Raw genomic sequence first — 24,093 nt, 5'->3', positions numbered from 1 at the left:
TCGAGACATTTGAGGAAACACTGTTATGTAATGTATATTTAATTCATACTCGAGGCTGGACTTGTGACATTCCAGTCTTGTTGATTCTTGTGTACTGGAAACTCTCATAAACCACTGACAGTATTTTATGTCCCCACTTGATAAAACATTGATAAACACTTGATAAAACACATTAAAGCTGTTCATCAGGAATGGGACTATAGCAGCAGAAAAGCTATCAAACCAAATTAGTAGCCTATTCAGTGTTTGTCAAAGTGTGTGGTTTCACCTACAGATGTATTGTAAGGGAATAATGTCTCCAAGTGTGAGCATCCGCAGGTCGAAGTAATTGGGCATGCCAAAAAGTTAGGGATGTTTCAAGATTTCTTTACAATTGCTTGCGAAAGCTGCCTGTTAGTGTGTGGAGTAGTTCTAGGGTTAGTTTATTTTGTAGCATTGTGTACCTTTCGGCACACCCGTTACCCCAGCGTGGCGGTGCCCTGAGAACTATATTTTCCCCTAGGGCCATTTTATTGGTTGCCACACAGCCAGCACATCAATACGTGTTTGACCTAGGCTATCTAACTGGGACCCAGACAGTTTTGTCTGTTAGATAGCCCAGGTCAAACCTATCTGGGCCCCACACTATATCCTGTGCTGGGCATTAGGAACTCTGAAGTGACTCAAGCTGGCCATAAACGTCATTTAAGCACCGCATTCAACGGTGCGGCATTCAATAATGTGAACAATTGAAGGATGCCGAGATCGTAGCTGTGTTTTTGTTGTGTCGTGGGATTCGTGATAATACGTTTAGTTCCTCCAAAAGGTATTCCTATTACTAAAATCATTACCAGTTCCTGCGGTGCAAACACACCTAAATGCGGCTACTTCCACTGAAAGCTATAGAAACTATGAAAACGTTCCTCGGGTGCAAAAGACTCTAATGGGAGATTTACCTAGTTCTCAAAACAACTTCCTCTTCTTCTTCTTCATTGGTGGCTCGCATTTTAAATACAGCATTACCGCCATCTACTGTGGGTTATGGATCTAAAACTCTTTTCACGAGTTTACATGTTAATGAAATCTGATGAAATATTATAATGCGTATTTGGCTTGCTGTCCGGGGGGAGTGCTCCGAGCTCAGAATTCGGCCCGACCCCAGAGTACTCCCCCCATAATTTTAGATCATAGGTACCTATGAACGAACCCAGCCGAATGTGGGGAGAAGGGGTGGTGGTGGGATGCTGAGAAATTAGCCATGAGACAGGAGGTAAGGGAAGGCTTTATTTATACTGGCTCTTTCTTGTGCTGATTGGATGATTACCTGAACATGCTCCTCCCGAACTTTGTTACATAAAACTTCATTTCACTCTCTCCCCAGACCTGTCAGGGACTCGCGCTTCCAATGACGCTGTGTGTTTAGCTTTTTCATTCAAATTGTTCACTTGTTCACTTTTAACACTCAAATATAACCGCCCGATCTCATCCCAAGGCGTCATATACTGACGCTTTTGACATATCGTCTACATCCAACGCACATGGCACCCTTTAGTGTCAATATGAGACGCAGATAGATATGGGCCAGAAGGCACCTCCTAGCGGTCTAACCCTAACCCTACCCCAGACCTAAACCCAACCATAACCGAACAAAGCTCTGTGCGTGTCATATTGACGCTAAAGGGTGCCATGTGCGTTGGATGTAGACGAAATGTCAAAAGTGTCAGTATATGACGCCCTAGGATGAGAATGCGTTGAATATAACGTGTTGACATCAGAGGAGAGAACCAATAAGGTTTGTATGCAGTTTCTAAATGGCGCTTACTACATGTTAACAAACCACTGATCTCAGGAGCATACCATATTCAAAGAAGGGAGGACACGATTAGAGTTAATATGACTTAAATTCTTCACATAAAGCAATAGAATGAATTCAGAATACTCAAAATAATACACACAAAACATATGGACTACTTTTATGGTATGTTTATGAGTTTTGGAGCTTGTCAGTTACAATGATCCTTTCATTCGGTGTTTTTATAAGATGAGATAAACACTATTGAAAAATAAATGTAATCATAAAATACAGTATTTAATCCAGAGATGTACGTACTGAAACTGACACAGGTGTAAAAAATACAAATAAGGGGGGCAAATATTCTACACCTGTTTTCCTGATTTGAATAGATGTGCGAAAATACACATACAGAGGAAGTAACATTTGAAAATTAGTTCTAGATAGGCTAAATAAACAAATGATGTGATGATCTGAATGAGGGATGAGAGCAGATATAATAATCACGTAGTTTAAATCTGCAGACAGAAACATCAGACTCAGGACAGAAACACACGACCTCTAAAGTAAGAACATGTTCATTCTTCAAATAACTTACAATAAGACTTTGAGATGTTAATACTGTCTGATTGATTGTACATCGTGTTATGCTAAAAATGTTTTTAGTACATAATCATGTTTTACTCTGAAGATGAATATGTGAGTTTTTGAGTTTTCAATGTGTTTCCTCAGAAATGGACCAAACTCTATATTTCATTCTTCTTCTCATTGGTGAGTGTGTTTGTTGTATTATTTATGGTTTATAGTTTCATCAGGTTTGATCCTGTTATGAAAAGCATTAAATCAAACCCTCTCTTTCACAGCTCTCTACTCCGTATCTGAATGTGTTCAGCGTCAGTATCACTTTATAAACGAGGTGAAGAACTGGACTGAAGCTCAGAGACACTGCAGAGAGAGTTACACAGATCTGGCCACCGTTGACAACATGAACGACATGAACGAGCTGAAGAAGAGTGTGAATGATGGAGGTGTTCAGTATGTCCGGATTGGGCTGAAGAGGACGAGTGTTAATAAATGGCAGTGGTCTTCAGGAGAACCTGCGCTCTATCTGAACTGGGGATCTGGACAACCTAATGGCAGAGATGAGTGTGCTGTGATGAGAAATGGAGAATGGCATGATTTGCTATGCAGTGATACTCGGCATTTCATTTGCAACAACAGTGAGTACAAACACCCAATGTAAAAAAAATATTTATTTAACAAAAGATGCATTAATAGTAAACACTATAATTAATGTAAATTAAAAACATTAAAATATAATATTTTCCAAGTTAAATTTACTTGTATAACATTTACTTGTATAACACTTTTAACAGAAAAAATTACTTATTCAATCTAATTATAGATGTAGATCTAATTATAATCTACCAACCTTTAAGCCGGGTGCACACCCAATTTTGGCCACGATTTGGCCGTCTGAGACAAATTTAGCAAATCCTAAAAGAATCTTCTGATCCCTGGCTAAAATCTGAAGTATTTGATCATTAGTTAGACATGTTCACCGACAGCCAGTTAATGACCGGTGCGATCCAATTTTACCTCCAACGAAATTCTGTCAGAAGATTTGACTCACAGTCCTGCAGTGTGACTTCTCATACGACAACCGTCAAATTGTCTTATTTGTCAAGAAAAGCCATGACCAAAATGAACGTTAGAGATTTATTTGCCACCATCATGGCCATAATCATGTTCATACTGACAAGCAACAATCATAAAGGAAAATAATAAAATGCACAGTGTGCACCCGGCTTTAGTTTAAAGAGCTCATCTAATCGTTCGCTAGCGCTGGCATGTCTGATGCTTCTACCACTGTGTAAACAGTAAAGCAGCATACAAATAACTAACAAATTGATTCATGAATCTCTTTCCATGTGTTTTTCTTAAAGTGAACACAGGACTCGTCTTTGTCAATCAGACGAAGAACTGGAGAGACGCTCAGAGTTTCTGCAGCAAGAATCACAGTGATCTGGTCAGTGTGAGGAACCAGAATGAGAGTCAACAGGTTCAGAAGTTCATCAATGATAGTCACATATCTAATGATGTCTGGATCGGTCTGTTCAGAGACCCATGGCAGTGGTCAGATCAGAGTAACTCCTCTTTCAGAGACTGGAGGTCTGATCAACCTGATAATAGTGGAGGTCAGGAAAACTGTACAGTGATCGAACCAAATGCTCAGGGTCAATGGCATGACGTCTCTTGCAACATCCAATATCCGTTTGTGTGTCATGAAGGTGAGCAGATCCTCACAAACACACACAATCCATCCATCAGCTCCAGATATCTTAAAGCTCACGCTACATGTCTGACATGACAGATTCCTCCACAGTGTGTGTTCTGCATGTGTTTTTGATCAGTCTCTCTCTAGTTTTTGCTTGTGGTGTGTTTTGTGTCCAGATAAACTGATTCTGATCAGAGAGAATCTGACGTGGCCTGAAGCTCTGAGATACTGCAGACAGAATTATACGGATCTGGTCTCGGTTCATTCAGAAGAGATGCAGCGTCGTGTGGTGAATGTGGTTAAACGTGCGTCTACTGAGGCGGTGTGGTTGGGTTTACACAACTTCTGCAGCATGAACATGTGGATCTGGTTGAGCGGAGAGGTCGTGTGCTATCAGAACTGGGCTCCAGGGAACGGAACGACACCGGAAAACTGCAGCCTTGAGAAGAGAAAAGGAGCAGTTCAGTCTGGAGGAGATCAGCGCTGGATCAGCCGTCCTGAGACTCACAAACTCAACTTCATCTGCAGAAATGATGAGTGAAGTGACAAGGATTTATCTTTATACTTGGGGTGCTTTCACACTTGGTTTGATTGGCTGGTCCGAACCCGAGTTCGATTGCCCCCCCTCCCCATGCCCCCGCTGGACTGTGTTCACATTATATATTTTGGGTCTGAATTGCAGTGCATTTCCAGCAAAAGGCATTGCGTTGCTCACCTCACAACATACCAACGTCAAATTTTTGCTTTTTGAACCTCTGGTTTTGTTTATAACAGCACTTATATTAACTATACATCCTCTCTGCTTGCAGTATGTCAGTCAGGGTTGTCAAGGAAAGTGAGTGAAAACAAACACAAACCCAAGTTTTTAAACGTCATCAATAGAGGTTCAGTTCTGCGATTTAGTATTGCATTCATAGCAGCAGCGAACTGTACCGTAGTTCACATGAACCGTACCCCAGACCCCCCTTTATAGACAAACTCGGGTTCGGCTCGTGGGTGCGCACCCGAGTTTGGGAAATCGAACCGGTTTTGAACTAAAAAGTGCTCGTGTGAAAGCACCCTTTCATTTGCTGTTTTCATACTTCATTATTTAGTCTTATTTACTTGTAAATGTTTGAGTTGTTTTTTATCCAGATAATAGGGAACGTTCTCATAACTGTGGCTAATGATCTGTCAAGGTTATCTCAAAGTTATGAACAAACGTTCTTCCGGTAGCGTTAATATAATGTTTGTTCAATGGTATCTGGTCTTTAATAATGTTCTTAAAAGTAGAAGGTTTTTTAAATTTCCTCATAATGTTGTCAGAAAACATTCTTAGAACAACATTCTTGGAACATCCTTTAAACATTTGAATGAAAACTAACTTTAAAAGAATAAGGTTGTGTTTGCTATTTTAAAAGAACATCTTTGGAACGTGGTAAAGTTTTGTAGTCTGTCCTATATTTATTGTTCCTAACTTTTCTCTTAAATTTATGTAAAGTGTTAGAATTGAACACTTTCAAAACAAAGTTCATGAAATCACAACATATTGCTATTAGTAATTAAAGAATATAATTATTCTCATAATAATGGCTGAAAACGTTTTTTGAACATTCTTTGATCATTCTTGGAATGTCCTTTAAACTGAATGTATGAAGCAAACTGTTTGCTAAAATATCAACAACATTAATAACACTGAAATAAAATCATGCAGTTTATCAGACAGGCAGGTGGGCGTTAAGTTTCCTTTATTACTATAGCAACACCTGATTTCTTGGTTTTCATTCCATTTTCAGAACCAACAGTATGTAACAATGGACAAGATCGACAGATGTGTAAAAAATTATCAAATAATTCATGATACCTAATTTAGAATTTTATGTCACATGTACAAATGGTTATATATAAAACTTTGTTGTTAAATGTTACTAACCTCAAAATCATAATCCCCATTATAACCCCCACCAACCCTCTGCAGAAGGCTACATTTATTATTCTATGCTGTCTGTATTAATAATGATATAATTATCATGGAATACTGAGTTTAAATGAATAAAAATACCCATTTATTTGTATCCTATACATTAGCTAATTCCTTATTCCTGCTCCTCCTTCACCCACTGCACACTTGGATTGTATTTCTATATCATCACAATCTGTTTCAAAGACTCCAGATGTGTCAATAATTGTGATCTTTCTTCCATTCACAATCCCATCTGCACTTGAACTTGCCAAAGCTTTGGCTTTGAAAACTTTCTACCTAAGAGTTGTACGCTGCTTTTGCCATCTCCTGTTTTCACAATGACAATTTCTCTCTGCCACTGAGACACTAGGTGTTTGAAAAAGAAACATGGTGTAATGTGAGTTATATTTCTAAGATCATCAAATTGTTTTTGAAACTTTTTAGTCATACTCTTGCATTGTAAATGTTGTGTACAGTTTACATGTGACATTTATCAATAGTGATATTGTCACGATCCACACTCAATGAGACAAGGGAGAAGATCCAAATGCAGTTTAGTATTTATTTGAGGGAAATCCGTACTCACAAACAGTCCAGGCAGGGGTCAAAACCATAAGGACAATCCAAACATAAAACAAGAACAGACCAAGAAACCAGGACTCTGAAATGGCGTGATAATGGACAAGGACTCCGTGACACATACTAAAACAGACAGGGTATAAATACACAGGGAATAGACAATGATAATGGGGAAATGGCTGAGTGCAATGATCAGTGATAAGGAACCAGCTGAGTGCAATGAGAAGACAAGGATCGTGGGAAATGTAGTTCAATAGTGTGATGGACACCGTGGGGAAGGAGGACATCTAGTGGTGACCCAAGGAACATAAACCAGACACTGTGACATAACCCTCCCTCTACGGAGCGGCTACCAGACGCTCCAAGACCCACAAAAAACAAACAACACAAGAGTCCAGGCGGGAGGTGGAATGGTGGAGGATCAGGGGGAGGGATGGAGGGCCAGGACCATGAAGGGGAACAGGAACAGGGGATGATAATTTAACCGGCGGCCGTGGCGAAGCAGACAGTCCATCGGGCGGCCAGGGCGGAGACGACAGTCCATCTGGCGGCCAGGGCGGAGACGACAGTCCATCTGGCGGCCAGGGCGGAGACGACAGTCCATCTGGCGGCCAGGGCGGAGACGACAGTCCATCTGGCGGCCAGGGCGGAGAAGACCCCTCGGGCGGCCACGGCGGAGAAGACCCCTCGGGCGGCCATGGCGGTGAAGACCAAGGCAGAACAGAGACAGGCCCTGGCTCAGGAACTGGAACAGACACCACCGGCTCAGGAACTGCAACAGACACCACCGGCTCAGGAACTGCAACAGACACCACCGGCTCAGGAACTGCAACAGACACCACCGGCTCAGGAACTGCAACAGATACCACCGGCTCAGGAACTGCAACAGACACCACCGGCTCAGGAACTGCAACAGACACCACCGGCTCAGGAACTGGAACAGACACCACCGGCTCAGGAACTGCAACAGACACCACCGGCTCAGGAACTGCAACAGACACCACCGGCTCAGGAACTGCAACAGACACCACCGGCTCAGGAACTGCAACAGACACCACCGGCTCAGGAACTGCAACAGACACCACCGGCTCAGGAACTGCAACAGACACCACCGGCTCAGGAACTGCAACAGACACCACCGGCTCAGGAACTGCCACAGACACCACCGGCTCAGGCACAGGAACAGACACCACCGGCTCAGGCACAGGAACAGACACCACCGGCACAGGAACAGACACCACCGGCTCAGGCACAGGAACAGACACCACCGGCTCCGGAACTGCAACAGACACCACCGGTTCAGGAACTGGAACAGACACCACCGGCTCAGGCTCGGCGGGCGTGACGTGAAGCTCAGGCTCGGCGGGCGTGACGTGATGCTGGATCGGGACCGGCAGGGCGAGAGCAGCATGCCTAACCGGCACGTCAGGGATGGCAGTCACCTCTGGGATGGTCTCTGGATTAGGAACCACCGGACGGTCCGTTGAAGAGGCCCTTCTCCTTCTCCTCCTCCGGACCACCGGAATCGGAACCACCAGACCCGACTCAGGAACAGCAGACACTGGCTCCGGCTCTGGAACAGCAGACACTGGCTCCGGCTCTGGAACAGCAGACACTGGCTCCGGCTCTGGAACAGCAGACAATGGCTCCGGCTCTGGAACAGCAGACACTGGCTCCGGCTCTGGAACAGCAGACACTGGCTCCGGCTCTGGAACAGCAGACACTGGCTCCGGCTCTGGAACAGCAGACACTGGCTCCGGCTCTGGAACAGCAGACACTGGCTCCGGCTCTGGAACAGCAGACACTGGCTCCGGCTCTGGAACAGCAGACACTGGCTCCGGCTCTGGAACAGCAGACACTGGCTCCGGCTCTGGAACAGCAGACACTGGCTCCGGCTCTGGAACAGCAGACACTGGCATGTCCAGGATCCGAGCCAGACGCTCTAAATAATCCATCATAGCCTTGGCGGCCCCACAAATGGGCATCTCTAGACCAGTCTCAAGCTGAGCAGATGGGACGTGAACAGTCTCTGACTGGGCAGACGGGACGTGAACAGTCTCTGACTGGGCAGACGGGACGTGAACAGTCTCTGACTGGGCAGACGTGACGTGAACAGTCTCTGACTGGGCAGACGTGACGTGAACAGTCTCTGACTGGGCAGACGTGACGTGAACAGTCTCTGACTGGGCAGACGTGACGTGAACAGTCTCTGACTGGGCAGACGTGACGTGAACAGTCTCTGACTGGGCAGACGTGACGTGAACAGTCTCTGACTGGGCAGACGTGACGTGAACAGTCTCTGACTGGGCAGACGTGACGTGAACAGTCTCTGACTGGGCAGACGTGACGTGAACAGTCTCTGACTGGGCAGACGTGACGTGAACAGTCTCTGACTGGGCAGACGTGACGTGAACAGTCTCTGACTGGGCAGACGTGACGTGAACAGTCTCTGACTGGGCAGACGTGACGTGAACAGTCTCTGACTGGGCAGACGTGACGTGAACAGTCTCTGACTGGGCAGACGTGACGTGAACAGTCTCTGACTGGGCAGACGGGACGTGAACAGTCTCTGACTGGGCAGACGGGACGTGAACAGTCTCTGACTGGGCAGACGGGACGTGAACAGTCTCTGACTGGGCAGACGGGACGTGAACAAACTCTGGCTGGGCAGACGGGACGTGAACAGTCTCTGGATGGGCGGACGTACGTCTTCCCCTTCTCCGCCCGCGATGGCGAGATGGTGGCTCTAATCCGTCCCTCACCAGTCCAGGGACGAAGGGGGGCCAAGGTGGAGGGTGGTGTTGGCCTTGTTCTCGACCACCTCCTCCTCCTCTGTGACCTCCCCGGGTCCCACGAAAAATGACCAGACGGGTCCCCTCAAAACAATCCCTCCTCTCCCGCTCGATGGCTGGGGAAGAGAAGCTGAAACTCATACTGCTGGATCTAGGTGTGACGGAGTCCTTCTGTCACGATCCACACTCAATGAGACAAGGGAGAAGATCCAAATGCAGTTTAGTATTTATTTGAGGGAAATCCGTACTCACAAACAGTCCAGGCAGGGGTCAAAACCATAAGGACAATCCAAACATAAAACAAGAACAGACCAAGAAACCAGGACTCTGAAATGGCGTGATAATGGACAAGGACTCCGTGACACATACTAAAACAGACAGGGTATAAATACACAGGGAATAGACAATGATAATGGGGAAATGGCTGAGTGCAATGATCAGTGATAAGGAACCAGCTGAGTGCAATGAGAAGACAAGGATCGTGGGAAATGTAGTTCAATAGTGTGATGGACACCGTGGGGAAGGAGGACATCTAGTGGTGACCCAAGGAACATAAACCAGACACTGTGACAGATATAACCATAACCCTAAAATTGTCATTATTCTTGTTGACGATGTCTGTAAGGTAAGAATTTAGAAGTTATCAAATAAAATAAAAAGTTATTCTTGACTCTGGGCCCTTTTCCCTTTCCAGATCCATTCACTCAAGGCATGTTAAAATAACCCAGACAGCAACATAGTGTCGCCCAGATCCGGCCCACACCTGGTACACATGGAATCCATATGTACCAGATGTGGGCCGGATCTGGGCCAACACTGTGTTGCTTTCTGGGAAGCTTAAGGTGCATGCAAAGCAGGGAAAAAGCCAAGGGACACTGCCTCTTTAAAAATGCATGCGAAAAAAAAATCAAGATGTGACGAAGAAGAACACCCAGAGAGTGTTCACTAATATCCCAAAGGTTCACATGTTCAGTTTCTCTTGAATAGAATGAGGCATTTATAGCGCTTTCATATGTACTACTGTACACCCAAAGCGCTTTACAATGATGTCGGGGTCAGTGCGCTCACCACACACCAGCTATAGGGGAGAGGAGAGAGAGTGATAGAGCCAATGCAATGGATAGTGAAAGTTATTTATTGAATTACAATTTATAAAATGATTATACAGAAAGCAGTGCCTAAAGCCAGGTCATTGAGCAAGACAAAAAAAAGACCTTTAAATACTCAAACATGCTGAGGATGATGCTGATATTCCACACAATAAGTGTAAGTGATATGTTGGCAACCTGACCAGTCAGGAACACCTTTTGATAGTCATAATATGGAGCCGAAGCATGAATGGACAGCAGATCACACACACACCACACAAACTGGGTGCTGATAACACACACCTGAATGGAACATCATCTCCAAAGGGCCAAAACAAATCAAATTAACTCTTTCCCTGCCCAAGTGTTTTGAAAAGGCCCCCTGAATAATTTGTTGTATGAACATCTGAACATATAATACATCAATAGAAAGAACAGAGCCTAAACAAAAGTGTTATTCTAACACAGACCCCCAAAATTAGGATTTGTATTGCACCAAACAAATTGTTTTTTTTCTGAAATTGAGTGTGTAGTTTTTCCCATGGCATTACACTCAAAAAAATAAATTGTTGAATGAACATGATTTAATCGTATCACCCATTATGCATCTAAGCAAGATTTGAATATTTTATTTGAACACAATATTGGTTTGTAAATTGAACATGATTGTAATATGTCAATGCAACTTCTTTGCAACTAATTGAATCAACATGTTTGTATTGTGTTAGACGAATCAAATGTATTCTCATTGACTCAAAGCACAGGAAAGCAGAATCACCAAAGGAGAAAATCAAATTTTTAAGTCACCATTATGGAGATCAGTGTGTGTTTTAGTTGTGCTCTTCACCCTTAAATTATTAACTTTAAGTTTTGTTTGACTGCTGTACATAAGTTATAACAGCCAGATGAACAAATAGGAATGGTGATCTGATGGTGTTGGTTGTGTATTAACATAACCATTATTTCACAATCATTTAGCCAGAATCACTGAACTCATATGGAGTCCAATTTATGAGTTAGGTTTAATTTATTAATTTTAGCTGCATAATAGGTTTAGCCTTTTCAATGAAATTAAAACGATCAAATCAATACAAATAAAAATATATATATACACATTTCTTTTTTGGGCACACACAGACATCAATAATCAGTGTATGCATCTCAACAATGGTGACATTTATAAAGCATGTTGCAGTGCATTCTGTGTTGCACCAATCAAAACTCATTCATAGCTCCCATCATGCATTGCTGCATGAATAAATAATGAGCTTATGATCAGAGGTGATCTGTTTCTCACCATTGCTGAGATTCATACGTTAAATATTGATGTCTGTGTGTGCCTAAAAAAGAAATGTGTATATATATTTTTTTTTTTATTGATTTGATCATTTAATTTCATTGATAAGGCTAAACATATTATGCAGCTAAAATTAATAAAATAAACCTAAATCATAAATTGGACTCTATATGAGTTCAGTGATTCAGGTTAAATGATTGTGAAATAATGGTTATGTTAATACACAACCAACACCATCAGATCACCGTTCCTATTTATTCATCTGGCTGTTATAACTTATGTACAGCAGCCAAACAAAACTTAAAGTTAATAATTTAAGGGTGAAGAGCCCAACTAAAACACACTCTGATCTCCATAATGGTGACTTAAAAATTTGATTTTCTCCTTTGGTGATTCTGCTTTCCTGTGCTTTGAGTGAATGAGAATACATTTGATTAGTCTAACACAATACAAACATGTTGATTCAATTAGTTGCAAAGAAGTTGCATTGACATATTACAATCATGTTCAATTTACAAACCAATATTGTGTTCAAATAAAATATTCAAATCTTGCTTAGATGCATAATGGGTGATACGATTAAATCATGTTCATTCAACAATTTATTTTTTTGAGTGTATAATGAAAATAGTAATTTATTGTGCAATAACTTTTGAAAACTGCGAAGAAGAAAATGCTCGACCACCAAAATGGAACTGCCACATAAATTAATCTAACATTTGGTTTCATGCTAACCTCATGTTTTACATATAAGTCGCCATTTTAGCTCTAGTCCACGCATACATACACCAACATTTTAGCTCGAGATAACTCCAGTAGCAAATGTACATTTAACTCGTTTAAACGTTTTCATCCAATTACAATCAACATATAAAACACTTTAGAAACATTCATCAACTCTTTTCACATGAATATTTTCTCCCATTTCACTTCAAATTCCCATATTTGTCACTCGTGTGTAATCTGATTTATGAATGCGTATTAATAAATCGAACTGTCTTTCTCAGCACCCCATCAAAATCAACATATACATATTTAAAATACAGCGGACCATAAGTTTCGACCAGTTTTTGAATCGTTTTTGCTCACTTGTAGAGTTATAAAAGAGATGCTGTGAGACAGGACTCAGGAGTACTGGTCTAAAGTTGAAGTTTAATGAACTCTGAAGCACCTGGTGCAGTACCTTAGATCAACAGCGCTAAACGCCCTCCACAGGAGACAATAATAACAGCAACACATTTTCTTTTCCCACAACAAAGAAGGTAACGATGAATTGAACCATCAAAAATGAATGTTGAAGGCATTTATGTACTATACAAAATGTTTGTCAACAAAAGGGGTGTCTTTTTCCCTCTTTCATTTGAACATATATACATATCAATATTTCCAACCTACTACAAATACATCAAATTTGGCTGAGAAATTACCCCCAAAGGATCATTTAAAGCTTGTGTTAAATGAGAAAAACATAAAATATGTAGACAATACAATACATAGCTTTTTGAAATATTTTATTATATGATTCAACATATAATTTATTACACATTAGGCTACAACAGCCTTTTTTTTTTTTTTTCAGACGCTGCATTTAAATTGGTATTTAGATATATTTACAGACCAAACCAGTTTGGTTACCAACATTCTTAAAAAATGTTTCAGAATTATGTTTCAGAATTACAAAGAAAGACATACCGGTTTGAAACAAGTCTGACATAACCTTGAACAAAAAAAGTTACACTAACAACAAGAAAACTGGACATGTTAATGACCTAAACAGAATGTTTGAAAAACGTTCTGAAAACAATAACTTTGTTAGATGGTATGTTTGTTTATTTGTTTGTTCACGTGATATTTGCATCCTTGTATTAATTCATGTTGCACTGGTGCCATCTGCTGGACAGAGAGTTCATATAACATAGTTATGACCATATATGGGACAGGAATATGACATCAAAACAGATTTGACATGCATTAAGCGGTGTAAATGCAGACTAATACATTAATTAATTATTTGTAAAAGTAGCTTACTGACTCTTTCAACGTACATTCTTGTTACGCTGGTGCTAGGAGCCGTATTACACATCTGCACTACCCTCAGTGATTTGATTCTGGAACCGGGGCTGTCCTTATTCAACAGTCTCTCTCAAAACAAGGTTTTATTCTGTGAGAACGGCCGAAACAGAAAACGCCCAAACAGAGAACTCACCTTCATTGTTCTCACTGAAGATGAAAAGATGATCAGAATTCACTGTCAATTCATTTCAAAGCAATCGACATGAGCAAACTTTCCCTTGTTCAACTTTATTTGTTTTCTTTCATTTTCAGTTTACTGGAAATAAAGCAAGGAAAGGGATTGAGCCTTTCACATATATTTGTTTGCTAATACCTAGTTCACTGGTTTCTCTCATTTCCATTTAATTAACATTTAACTGTGAAAATGACAATTAAATACACAGTAAAATTAGTTATCGTTCATTCACTCCGATCTTGATTCTTTCAAATTTGACTTCCAAAGTGACTTACAACTGAGGACTACAGCAAGCGAGCCATCGTGAAGAGGCAAAAACAATACAAGAAGTGCTCAAAATACAAAGTTCAGGCATTGCTCAGGGTAGCATAAGCCACATTTTTTTTATTTTTTTTATGTTAAGTGCTCACAGAAGAGATGAGTTTTCAGTTGTCTTTTGAATGTTGTCAGGGATTCTGCATTCCGGACGAGGGTGGGGAGATCATTCCACCAGCATTCCACCAGCAAGGAATCGTGAATGAGAATGTTCTGGAGAGTGATTTTGTGGCTCTGTGTGATGGTACCACGAGCCGCCGCTCATTGACCGATCGCAGGCTTCTGGTAGGGATGTAGACTCGTAGGAGCGAGTGAAAGTACGAGGGAGCTGAGCCTGTGGTCGATCTGTAAGCAAGAGTCAATGCCTTGAACTTGATGCGAGCAGCGAGTGGTAGCCAGTGCAGAGAGATGAACAGAGGAGTGACGTGGGCCCTTTTGGGCTCGTTGAAGACAAGACGGGCTGCAGCATTCTGGATCATTTGTAGAGGTTTAGTTGCACATGATGGAAGACCGGCCAGAAGAGCATTGCAGTAATCAAGCCTAGATTACCAAGGCCTGAGCGAGAAGTTGTGTTGCATGCTTAGTTAGGAAAGGCCTGATCTTCCTGATGTTGTGCAGTGCAAACCTGCATGATCGAGCTGTCTTTGTGATGTGGTCTGTGAAGGTCAGATGCTCATCAAATGTTACTACAAGGTTTCTGACCGATCTTGATGGGGTGATTGAGTTTGAATCTAGCTGGATAGTGAAGTCGTGCTGTAGAGAGGGATTGGCAGGGAGATGAGAAGCTCAGTCTTTGCCAGGTTGAGCTGCAGGTGATGTTCCTTCATCCATGCCGAGATGTCCGCCAGGCAGCTTGAGATACGTGCAGCTACTGTGGGATCATCAGGTTGAAATGAGAGGTAGAGCTGGGTGTCATCAGCATAGCAATGGTAAGAGAAGCCATGTGCCTGTATGATGGGTCCCAGTGATGTGGTGTAAATGGAGAAGAGGAGCGGTCCAATAACTGAACCCTGAGGAACCCCTGTAGTCAGTTGATGTGCTTTGGATACCTCACCTCTCCATGCGACCCTGAAGGACCTTCCTGTGAGATAGGACTCAAACCAGTGGAGAGGATGCCCAGTGATGAGAGGGTGGACAGGAGGATCTGATGATTCACAGTGTCGAAGGCAGCAGACAGATCCAGGAGAATGGGAACTGATGATTTGGAGGCAGCTTTTGCGAACCATAGGGCTTATGTGACTGACAGCAATGCAGTCTCGGTTAAATGCCCTTTCTTGAAGCCTTCAACCAATTATCATCATTCCTCTCTCTGACCAACCAACTAGATGTAAACCAATCTACTTTTTTTTTTCCTGAATTAATAGGCTCTGCCATGTTGTTCTTCTGCCTCACATGCTGCAAGTTAGTATACAAATGGTTTAATGACAGTATTACTTTTATTACAGCCAACATCAAGTGTTTTTGCAATGAATGGTAGGAGAGAGACAGGTCTGTAATGTGTTTAATGTCGGTTTCTTAAGCAGTGGAGTTACCCGAGCCTGCTTGAATGCTGTAGGAAAAGTGCCAGTGTGAGTGCTGGTAGAAGTGTGGGAGAGATGGCTTGTAGAAGGTGTGAGGATCTAGAGGGCAGGGTGACTGGAGAGGAGAAGTTTAGATAATTTAGATAATATTGCAAAAGAAAAAAAATGGAATTGCTGCAATGTTAATAAATAAGCTATCTGACAATAGAAAAGACACATTTTTGGTAGCTTTCACTTATATGAGATACAACATTACTCATTTGCACATATATTTACAAAATTCAGTGACCACATGCTCATTTCCTAGGTGGTGTTTAAACATACCTCCCATTATACTTCACTGCTGTTGATGTTGGCTGTAATAAAAGTAATACTGTCATTAAACCATTTGTATACTAACTTGCAGCATGTGAGGCAGAAGAACAACATGGCAGAGCCTATTCATTCAGGAAAAAAAAGTAAAACCTGTAATTACCTGCCGTGATGCACCGGTTCTGATAGGCTGTCGATTATTCACTGATATAAATAAAAATGACATGTATGTGAGAAAGAAAATAACATTGTACAAATTACGAATAAACTTTTAGTGACCGATGAAATAAACATCGGTTCGGGGGCATGAGATGAGAAGGTCAGTTATCGTTGCGATGGGTGAATCATTGCAGCACCAAATTAGAGTTAATATTAGGGAATTATTTCACAACTTTCATTATATACACTCAAAAAAAACGACTGAGGTCCGGACCTCGGGGACCTCAATGCTGGGTACGACCCTGACTGGGTGTTTTTTATTCACATGAGATTGGATTAGCTACTAAATTATGCACACCAGAGGGGAAGTTGGTATACACCGTATACCTGCGTATACCCTGCACTACACCACTGTGCGTCGGTGTACAAAAGTAAATTGTGCTGGGTGAGAGATAGGGCCCTAAATCACAATTTCTCATTGAAGCAAAACTCTCAGATCATCAAGAAGCAGGTGCGCATGTGTTGAATGTGTTCATCCTGAGCTTTGATGGAGATTGTATGTTGGGTCAATGTAACTCAGTTAAAAAGCATTGTTCTTGAACTTCAAGAAGAGGTTATTCTCCAGGAAATCCTACAATGTTAGTTAGGGTAACGCTTTATTTTACAGTGTTATTATGTTACATGCAGTTAGTAACTATAAACTATGCATAATTGCATGCATCTAAACCAAACATTAACCCTGATCCTAACCCTATAGTAAGTACATGCAGTTACTTAATATTACTCAGTACCTAAATGTATAATTACAGTGTAACAACGACACTTTCAAATTAAGTGTAACCTCAGTTGGTTTGTTATATTCACGTTGGTACCGTTTTCCCAAGTACGGTAACGTGTACATTTTCAAAGCTCTTAGTACAAAACTTCAAACTGATCTCATTTGTAGCACTGAAAGTCATTCTTCCAAAACCTGATCTTATATTAATTTATGTTTACAGTATATAAGCATTTCCATATAACATATGAAATATAAAAGCACAAATGTCAAGCACAGACTGCAAAGTGTGATTTTAAAAGCATGGTATGTTTATCCTCATCCATTATGTACTTTGCAATAATAAAACATGCTCAATCATACATACTGTATATAGACATAATAATACCATGTTATCAATTGTATTATGGCCATTTGTCTGATAAATTGAGAAAGAAATGATAAAAAGCAGGGCAAGTTTAGCACTATTGATTAAACAAAACAATCAGCCCATGTATGCATGATCAATCTACGAGGAAGTTAAACAACACAAACAACTGCAACACATTTGAACTGAATAGCATTTTTTTTTTTGATTTACATAGTTTTCCAAGCTTTCAATGTGGACAAAAGTAAATAATACTAGAAATTGTTGTCTTTTATTCCAGTAATTACCACTGACGACTTGAATTAAAATAAAACTAACTGTTTATTGAAGTTTATGAACAGGATTACACACAGATACAGCGCACACACATCAATCTCAATTCTCCTCACTCTCTTTTTTTCTAGCTGTGCGCTCTCGCCCACTATGCATTATGGGTAGACTTTTCTTAAAGCTGAACAACCTTGTAAATGTCAAAACGGTTTCTGTTATTATTAAAGATAATTAATTAAACATTTATATTCAAATTAATTTACAACAATTGTCATTACTGAATATATCTGAATTAAAAAATGTATTCAATTATCTTTTTTTCCCCCCTCAAGTTCATTATTAAAAACAAGAGCAACTAACTCTCTTATCTTCTCAACCACAACTGTTGCATTCTCGCAGTTCAGCTTTGCAGCTTTGGTCATTGCGTCATACGCTGAATCAGCTTCTTCTGCAGCTTTCCATCCAGTGACTCCTCCAACGACTCCTGCAACCGCCACAGCAACAGATGACCCTGCTCCTCCTGACACTAAAACTCCTGCCACGACTCCTACAAGAGTTGCGACTCCGACAACACCTGCAGCGACCGCTGCTGCTTTTACATTTTTACATGCGGAGCAAAATGGTTTTAATAAAGCTAAAACTACAGATAATGCAACAACTACACCAAGTAAAGCACCAATCAGCACCCCTGTTGCTGCTCCTGCAACTTTCAACAAAAAAATGTTATGAACAAACTTTGCTTTTTCTCGCTTCTCTTCTGGAAGAAAAGTTTTCTTCATCTCCTCTTGATTTTTTCTCTCCCGATGAAGCAGCTCATTGGTGTAGCAGCCGTTCTTATTCTCCATCTCGTCGATGGTCTCCAGTGGATTTCTCACCTGGAATGACAGTTTTCTAACTGTAGTTAATGTGTAATGTTGCTGTTTGATCATAAACAACATCTGCAAAGTTACGACGCTCAAAGTTCAAAGCAAAGGGAGATATTTGCTTTTAAAGAAATTTATTTTTAAGGACTACAACAAACGGCTGGTAGAGACTACATGACATTCCTTCCGGGTTAGTGACATCACCAACCCTAGAATTTACATAAACCCCGCCCCCGGAACACGTTTTACAGATTATCATGATATATGCTAATCAATGACTAGAAGATAACTACACATAATCTACATAAATGCATCAACTAACTTCAGAAATGTCCTGTTGCTTCTACATGTTGTCACTTCTTCTTGAGTCTCTCCATCATTGCCTGACTCCGGTTTGAACATAAAAGGCTAAACGTTTTTGAAATGTTCAGTGGATGTGTGTGTGAGGTAAAATCATAGATATACATAATAAAGGCTAGATGTCTTAGGGCGGAGTCTCTAACGTCATCACCGGCGGCCATCTTGTCACAGGCAAGCTTTCTGGCGAGCTCTGTGGTTCCTGATGTAAGATGAGTGATCGGCATGAACACAAATCCTCTTATCTCGCTGAAATCTTGACGGATTTACAAACGGTTTGGTTTCTTACAAACGTTATTAACGTGGCTATAATTCTGGATGCTTGAACATGTTGAAATATGTATTATTATAATTATAAAGTATGCAGTGTCATAACTACATCTCTGACGTTTATAAATAATCAATCCGTTTGAAAATCGGTCGAAAATTGAGCAAGTTATGGTTATTTAAATAGTACATGCACCATTAAAACACAATGTGACGAGTGCGCGAGCTGAATGTGACAAAATGGCCGCCAGGTGCGGACGTCGACCTCCATTGGCCAGCAGCGTGGACGAGACATCTAGTCTTTATTATGTATATCTATGGGTAAAATGACACAAGCTGTTGAAGCTCCGCCCACTGTGCCGGGAGCAGCAGCTCATTTGCATTTAAAGGGACGGTGCATTTTTGCTCACCCTCCAAAAAGTGACAAGTGAAAATGCCATTATACCCCCCCCCCCCCCCCCCCCCCCTTTAATGTTTTGTTTTATTATGTGTTGTGACAGTCGTGTGAGGGATTGCCGTCTTTACTTTAGTTTTTGTATTTGTTTATTTATTTGATTAATATCTGTTTAATGTTCGCCAGTTCCCGCCTACTTCTCCCATAACATCTACCTTTGCAAACCCAATTACAGTTTTTTTCAAAGTAAGCTGAACCATGACTTGAACAAACTTGACTTAAACATGTCTCAGGCTATGAATATGAGCATGAATATGAACCAAAAACAGACATGGCACCTCTCATCATATTTAAATAACGGCTCTTTTCTGCAATCAACACAGATCATGTGTAACCTGTTATTTCTGTGCTTTGTGATCAGTTTCCCTTCATCCATATTTAATATTCACTGAATACCTCAGATACATAACGCTTTAAACAAAGAGCAAGTCACGTGTAGCATTAGCGGTCAGGGCATGCCGTTTTCCACCGACTTTGTTGTTTTGAACTACATGCAGGACTTGATCTGAGGTCAGTGTGATGTTGTTTTCTAGTTTTAACTAAAATGTACCATATTCCAGCATAAACTAAAATAATATCACTGATGTCTGAGCACTAAAACACGTTACACAGTGATCGTTTTACTGTCTGTAAATGGTGTGTGGTGCAAAGTACTCACTTTTATGTCCCTTTCAAGACTTAAATTGGACGGTCACACCAAGATCTAGCTTTCGCTTCCTTCTCAAACGGCCTATGGAAGATTGGCATGCTTAAACTCCCATATAACAGGAATAATAACAGAATAAATAATCAGTTTTTAGATTATGTTTTTTAAAATGTGCATTCAAAAGATTAGAATCATGATTGTAAGCTTTAACTGCAGACAAAACAAAAAGCGATATCTAAATAAAAGGTATATTTTTCTATTATGTATGTTTGACATGATGTCTACTTGAAAAGTAAATAAGAATGTGTCTCAGACTTGTTCACAATCAAGTCAACTGTATATGTGCAAAGTTTTGTGTTGATAGCTCAAAGCAATCAAAGGTTATGCCCTCTGTAACCATATAATAGCATTTTCATCAAAATACTAGAATTCACTGCGTCCCAAAACTTCCCAAACAAGTGATTTGAGTGTTCTACTGAAAACAAGACCTACTTGCATGTAATGACACCGAGGAATACGCAGCGAAACTGGCAAAAAAAAAAATGCTTTCAGGAAGTCACGTGATCAGTCAAACAGCTTTATTATCATTGTTTGGATGTGGGGATTGTAGTGTACTTTGACCGTTTAAAGAAATATCGGGTCATTCCTGGGATTCGATAATATCTCAACTCGGTCAGTTTTTTTACTTTCACTTCTAAAACGCCTGGGGTTTGAGACTTCTTCACTGCGACATAACTCTCGCGCACATTGTTGATTGTGTGATATCAACTGTCTCGATCCGCTGCCTTAACGGTTTAAAACGGAAATATGTCCAATATTACGACGTGACATAGCCTATTTATTTATCAATTGCTCGCAAATTCACATTTCGCTCGCATCATTTTCCCTGATGAATAGTATTAAATACATTAGTAAATTAACTAATTTAAAACTCAATAAACTAATTCAAAATATGAATAAAAAGTTTGATACTACTTACCTGTATCCACTGTTAAAGAGATCTGAATGATGTAATTAATGCTAGTGACATGGGTGGAGTCTAAATAGGCATGATGGGGTTGAGTTCAGACTGAAGGACATCATTTATTTTAGAGTCTGAATTTTATTTAAAAAAAATGTAAGTAAAAAATACTTAATAAAATAAAGTATTTTTTTTAGAAATAAAAAATCACAAGAATGTAACACAAGTAAATACTTACAATTACAATGACTTAAAATTATAGACACTGTGCACATTTTGTTAAATTTAAGTAGTACAAAGTACACATTTATTTTAAGTGACAAAATATTGTACGATAGAAATAATACATTATTTTATGCTAAAAAATGTTTGTTATATTATGTTTATTCATTAGCCTATAATTTATATACCAAAGTAAAAAAACATGTTTAACATTCCATTTTGGTGAACCATCACATTAAAAGTTATTACATGCAAAAAATATTACAGAATCCCAGGAATGACCCATAATGGTTTGGTGTTGGTGTTTAGTGTGTGTAGCTGTTGATTTTTAACAAAATAATATTACATTATTTTGTAATATTATCTTTACACACGTAAGAAATATTATGTTCAGCTGATAAAACATGCAGGTTTATTAATGTCTGTTGTAATTTGTATGAGCCAGCAGCAGGTGGCGCTGTTCCCAGTACAACCAGGACAAAACATCAGACCTTCCTGAGGCTCATATGCTGGCAGTTTGAGAGTTCAAAATGAAAACCTCCAACCCATATTCAGTGTGCAAATTAAACAAAGAAAAATTAAAACCTCTTTTAGTTGTGTCTGTCTACATTACACTACTACATAATAATAATAATAGTTATAATATTAATCCCATGACATCATATACTGTAAAACAAATGCACTGAAAAATAAAGGACGTCATTAAAGCGGTAATGTTTGCACTTAGGTTTTATTACGCATTTAGTAGAGAATTGCAAGAAGCTGCTTACATTAACCTTACTTTAAAAAAAAAATACAATCATGATTTTTCATGAAAAATTATGTTAGAGTTGTAGGCCTCAATTAACAACCACCATCGCACACCTGTGGGTGATAGGTGTGTAGGATACGAAGACACAGAGTAACAATCCAGCAATTGAAGAATTCCCGCACACTATCGGTACTTCAAATAAGAAAACGTTTTATTAGCAACGTTTCGGTGTCACGACCTTCATCAGGCATAGAATTGTAGGCCTTGATACCTTGGTATCAGCTTGTTTTCATCAGTAGTAGAATAAATACAATTACAATTAATTTGGATTGTCATGATTCATTTGTGTTCATAATCAGTAAAAAAAAAAATCAAGAATAAAACAATTAAATTATTATTGTATTATTAATTATGTTTAACCATCTTGAAATCCAAGCAGGGTTTCACACTCAGATATGCCGGCGGAATTAATACAACACCAAAATGTGATTACAGAATATATTTAAATCATCCATCAAATTGTAATTTTCTCCTTTCTGTCTTGCCTAGTTAACAATAATGCCTGACCAGTAAATTATTTGGTGAACAAATAAAACATTTTTGGCATTAGGCATTGGCATTAGTTAATGCCTAAAAATGTAAAAGTTTTACCTTATAAATAGAATTGTTTAATTCATTTAAAAATTAATTGAATTACTTGAAAATGAATAAAATTGCGTTATATTTCATCGCATTAAACTAGCAGGTTTTACAATGTTAGGCAATTATTTTGCAAAATAATTGCGTCCCGCCCCGTTGAGAACCACTACATTAAATAAAGTAATAAAATCCTGTCCGGATGAGTTTCCAGATCTCAGTTCTTGTCGATGAAAAACGCCGGTCAATCTGAGCTATTTGGAAGTATATCTATAAAGTCTTTGACCAAATGGCTAGTGCCGGCTGGTCTCCTGTGCTGTCTTTGAGGGTTGCAGACACAGTGTCTTGCTGAGGTCGTTCAGGGGAGCAGAGGTGATAACGGTCTTTGAAGAGAACTGGTTTGAGGGCCGATGACAACAGGGGAGAGGGGGAAGGTTTTCTGATGTCTAGAGCATTTTGATTAAGCCCATTCGTTACAACGCCCTGATGAAACTTATCAATTTACAAAATGAAAAAAACAGAGATTCTAATTATTGGACAAAAAACTTCCACACGTAATAACCTAGAGTACTGTCTAACACTTGATGGCTGCTCTGTTAAGTCTTCATCGTCGGTTAGGAACCTGGGTGTGCTCTTTGATACCAATCTTTCATTTGAAAGTCCACATGTCTGTAAAACCACATTTTTTCATCTAAAAAGTATCTAAATTACGCCATATGCTCTCATTGACAAATGCAGAACAATTAGTTAACGCATTTATGACCTCAAGGCTAGATTATTGTAACGCTCTACTGGGTGGTTGCCCTGCACGCTTAATAAACAAACTACAGCTAGTCCAAAACGCAGCAGCTCGAGTTCTTACCAGAACCAGGAAGTATGACCATATTAGCCCCGTTCTGTCAACACTGCATTGGCTGCCTATTAAACATCGAATACATTTTAAAATATTGCTGATTACTTACAAAGCACTAAATGGTTTAGCTCCGCAGTACTTGAGCGAGCTCTTAACGCATTATAGTCCTTTACGTCTATTGCGATCTCAAAATTTCGGCCAGTTAATAATACCTAGAATATCAAAATCGACTGCTGGCGGTAGATCCTTTTCCTATTTAGCACCAAAACTTTGGAACAGTCTTCCTAACATTGTCCGGGAAGCAGACACACTCTGTCAGTTCAAATCTATACAAAAAAACACATCTCTTCGGCCTAGCATACACATAACA

At 40.1% G+C, this 24,093-nt stretch overlaps 2 protein-coding genes and 1 long non-coding RNA gene across 5 annotated transcripts in view; 2 read left to right on the top strand and 1 right to left on the bottom strand.

Annotated features, from left to right (window-relative positions):
• Positions 1-24,093, top strand: part of LOC306992573 (uncharacterized protein) — an 868,003-nt gene that overhangs the window by 322,110 nt on the left and 521,800 nt on the right. The gene's annotated exons all lie outside the window — the stretch shown is intronic.
• On the top strand, positions 2,242-6,107 carry LOC306994515 (C-type mannose receptor 2-like). The gene is made up of 5 exons (XM_079605062.1): positions 2,242-2,337; positions 2,504-2,542; positions 2,635-2,991; positions 3,718-4,062; positions 4,226-6,107. The coding sequence occupies exons 2-5, from the start codon at positions 2,506-2,508 to the stop codon at positions 4,588-4,590; spliced, it is 1,104 nt and encodes a 367-aa protein (XP_079461188.1). The 5' UTR covers positions 2,242-2,337; positions 2,504-2,505; the 3' UTR covers positions 4,591-6,107.
• On the bottom strand, positions 17,746-21,325 carry LOC306990548. Of its 3 annotated transcripts, XR_013795887.1 has the most exons (4): positions 21,280-21,323; positions 20,797-20,827; positions 20,313-20,384; positions 17,746-18,588 (listed from the first exon to the last, which is right to left on the bottom strand). It is a non-coding gene; the product is annotated as an uncharacterized lncRNA (long non-coding RNA). The 3 variants fall into 3 exon arrangements; XR_013795886.1 differs by lacking the exon at positions 20,797-20,827 and having other exon boundaries at positions 21,280-21,325; XR_013795888.1 differs by lacking the exon at positions 21,280-21,323 and having other exon boundaries at positions 20,797-21,181.

This window comes from Phoxinus phoxinus (assembly GCF_949152265.1).
Source record: "Phoxinus phoxinus genome assembly, chromosome: 2".
Classification (NCBI taxonomy): domain Eukaryota; kingdom Metazoa; phylum Chordata; class Actinopteri; order Cypriniformes; family Leuciscidae; genus Phoxinus; species Phoxinus phoxinus.
Note: the sequence above shows the minus strand (reverse complement) of the source record. Positions and strands in the feature narration are given on the sequence as shown.

Coding starts and splice junctions, on each gene's coding strand:
- LOC306994515 (XM_079605062.1), top strand. CDS start 2,506: ATGGACCAAACTCTATATTTCATTCTTCTTCTCATTG. Junction 2,543..2,634: donor TTTCATTCTTCTTCTCATTG/GTGAGTGTGTTT, acceptor TCTCTTTCACAG/CTCTCTACTCCGTATCTGAA. Junction 4,063..4,225: donor TCCGTTTGTGTGTCATGAAG/GTGAGCAGATCC, acceptor TTTTGTGTCCAG/ATAAACTGATTCTGATCAGA.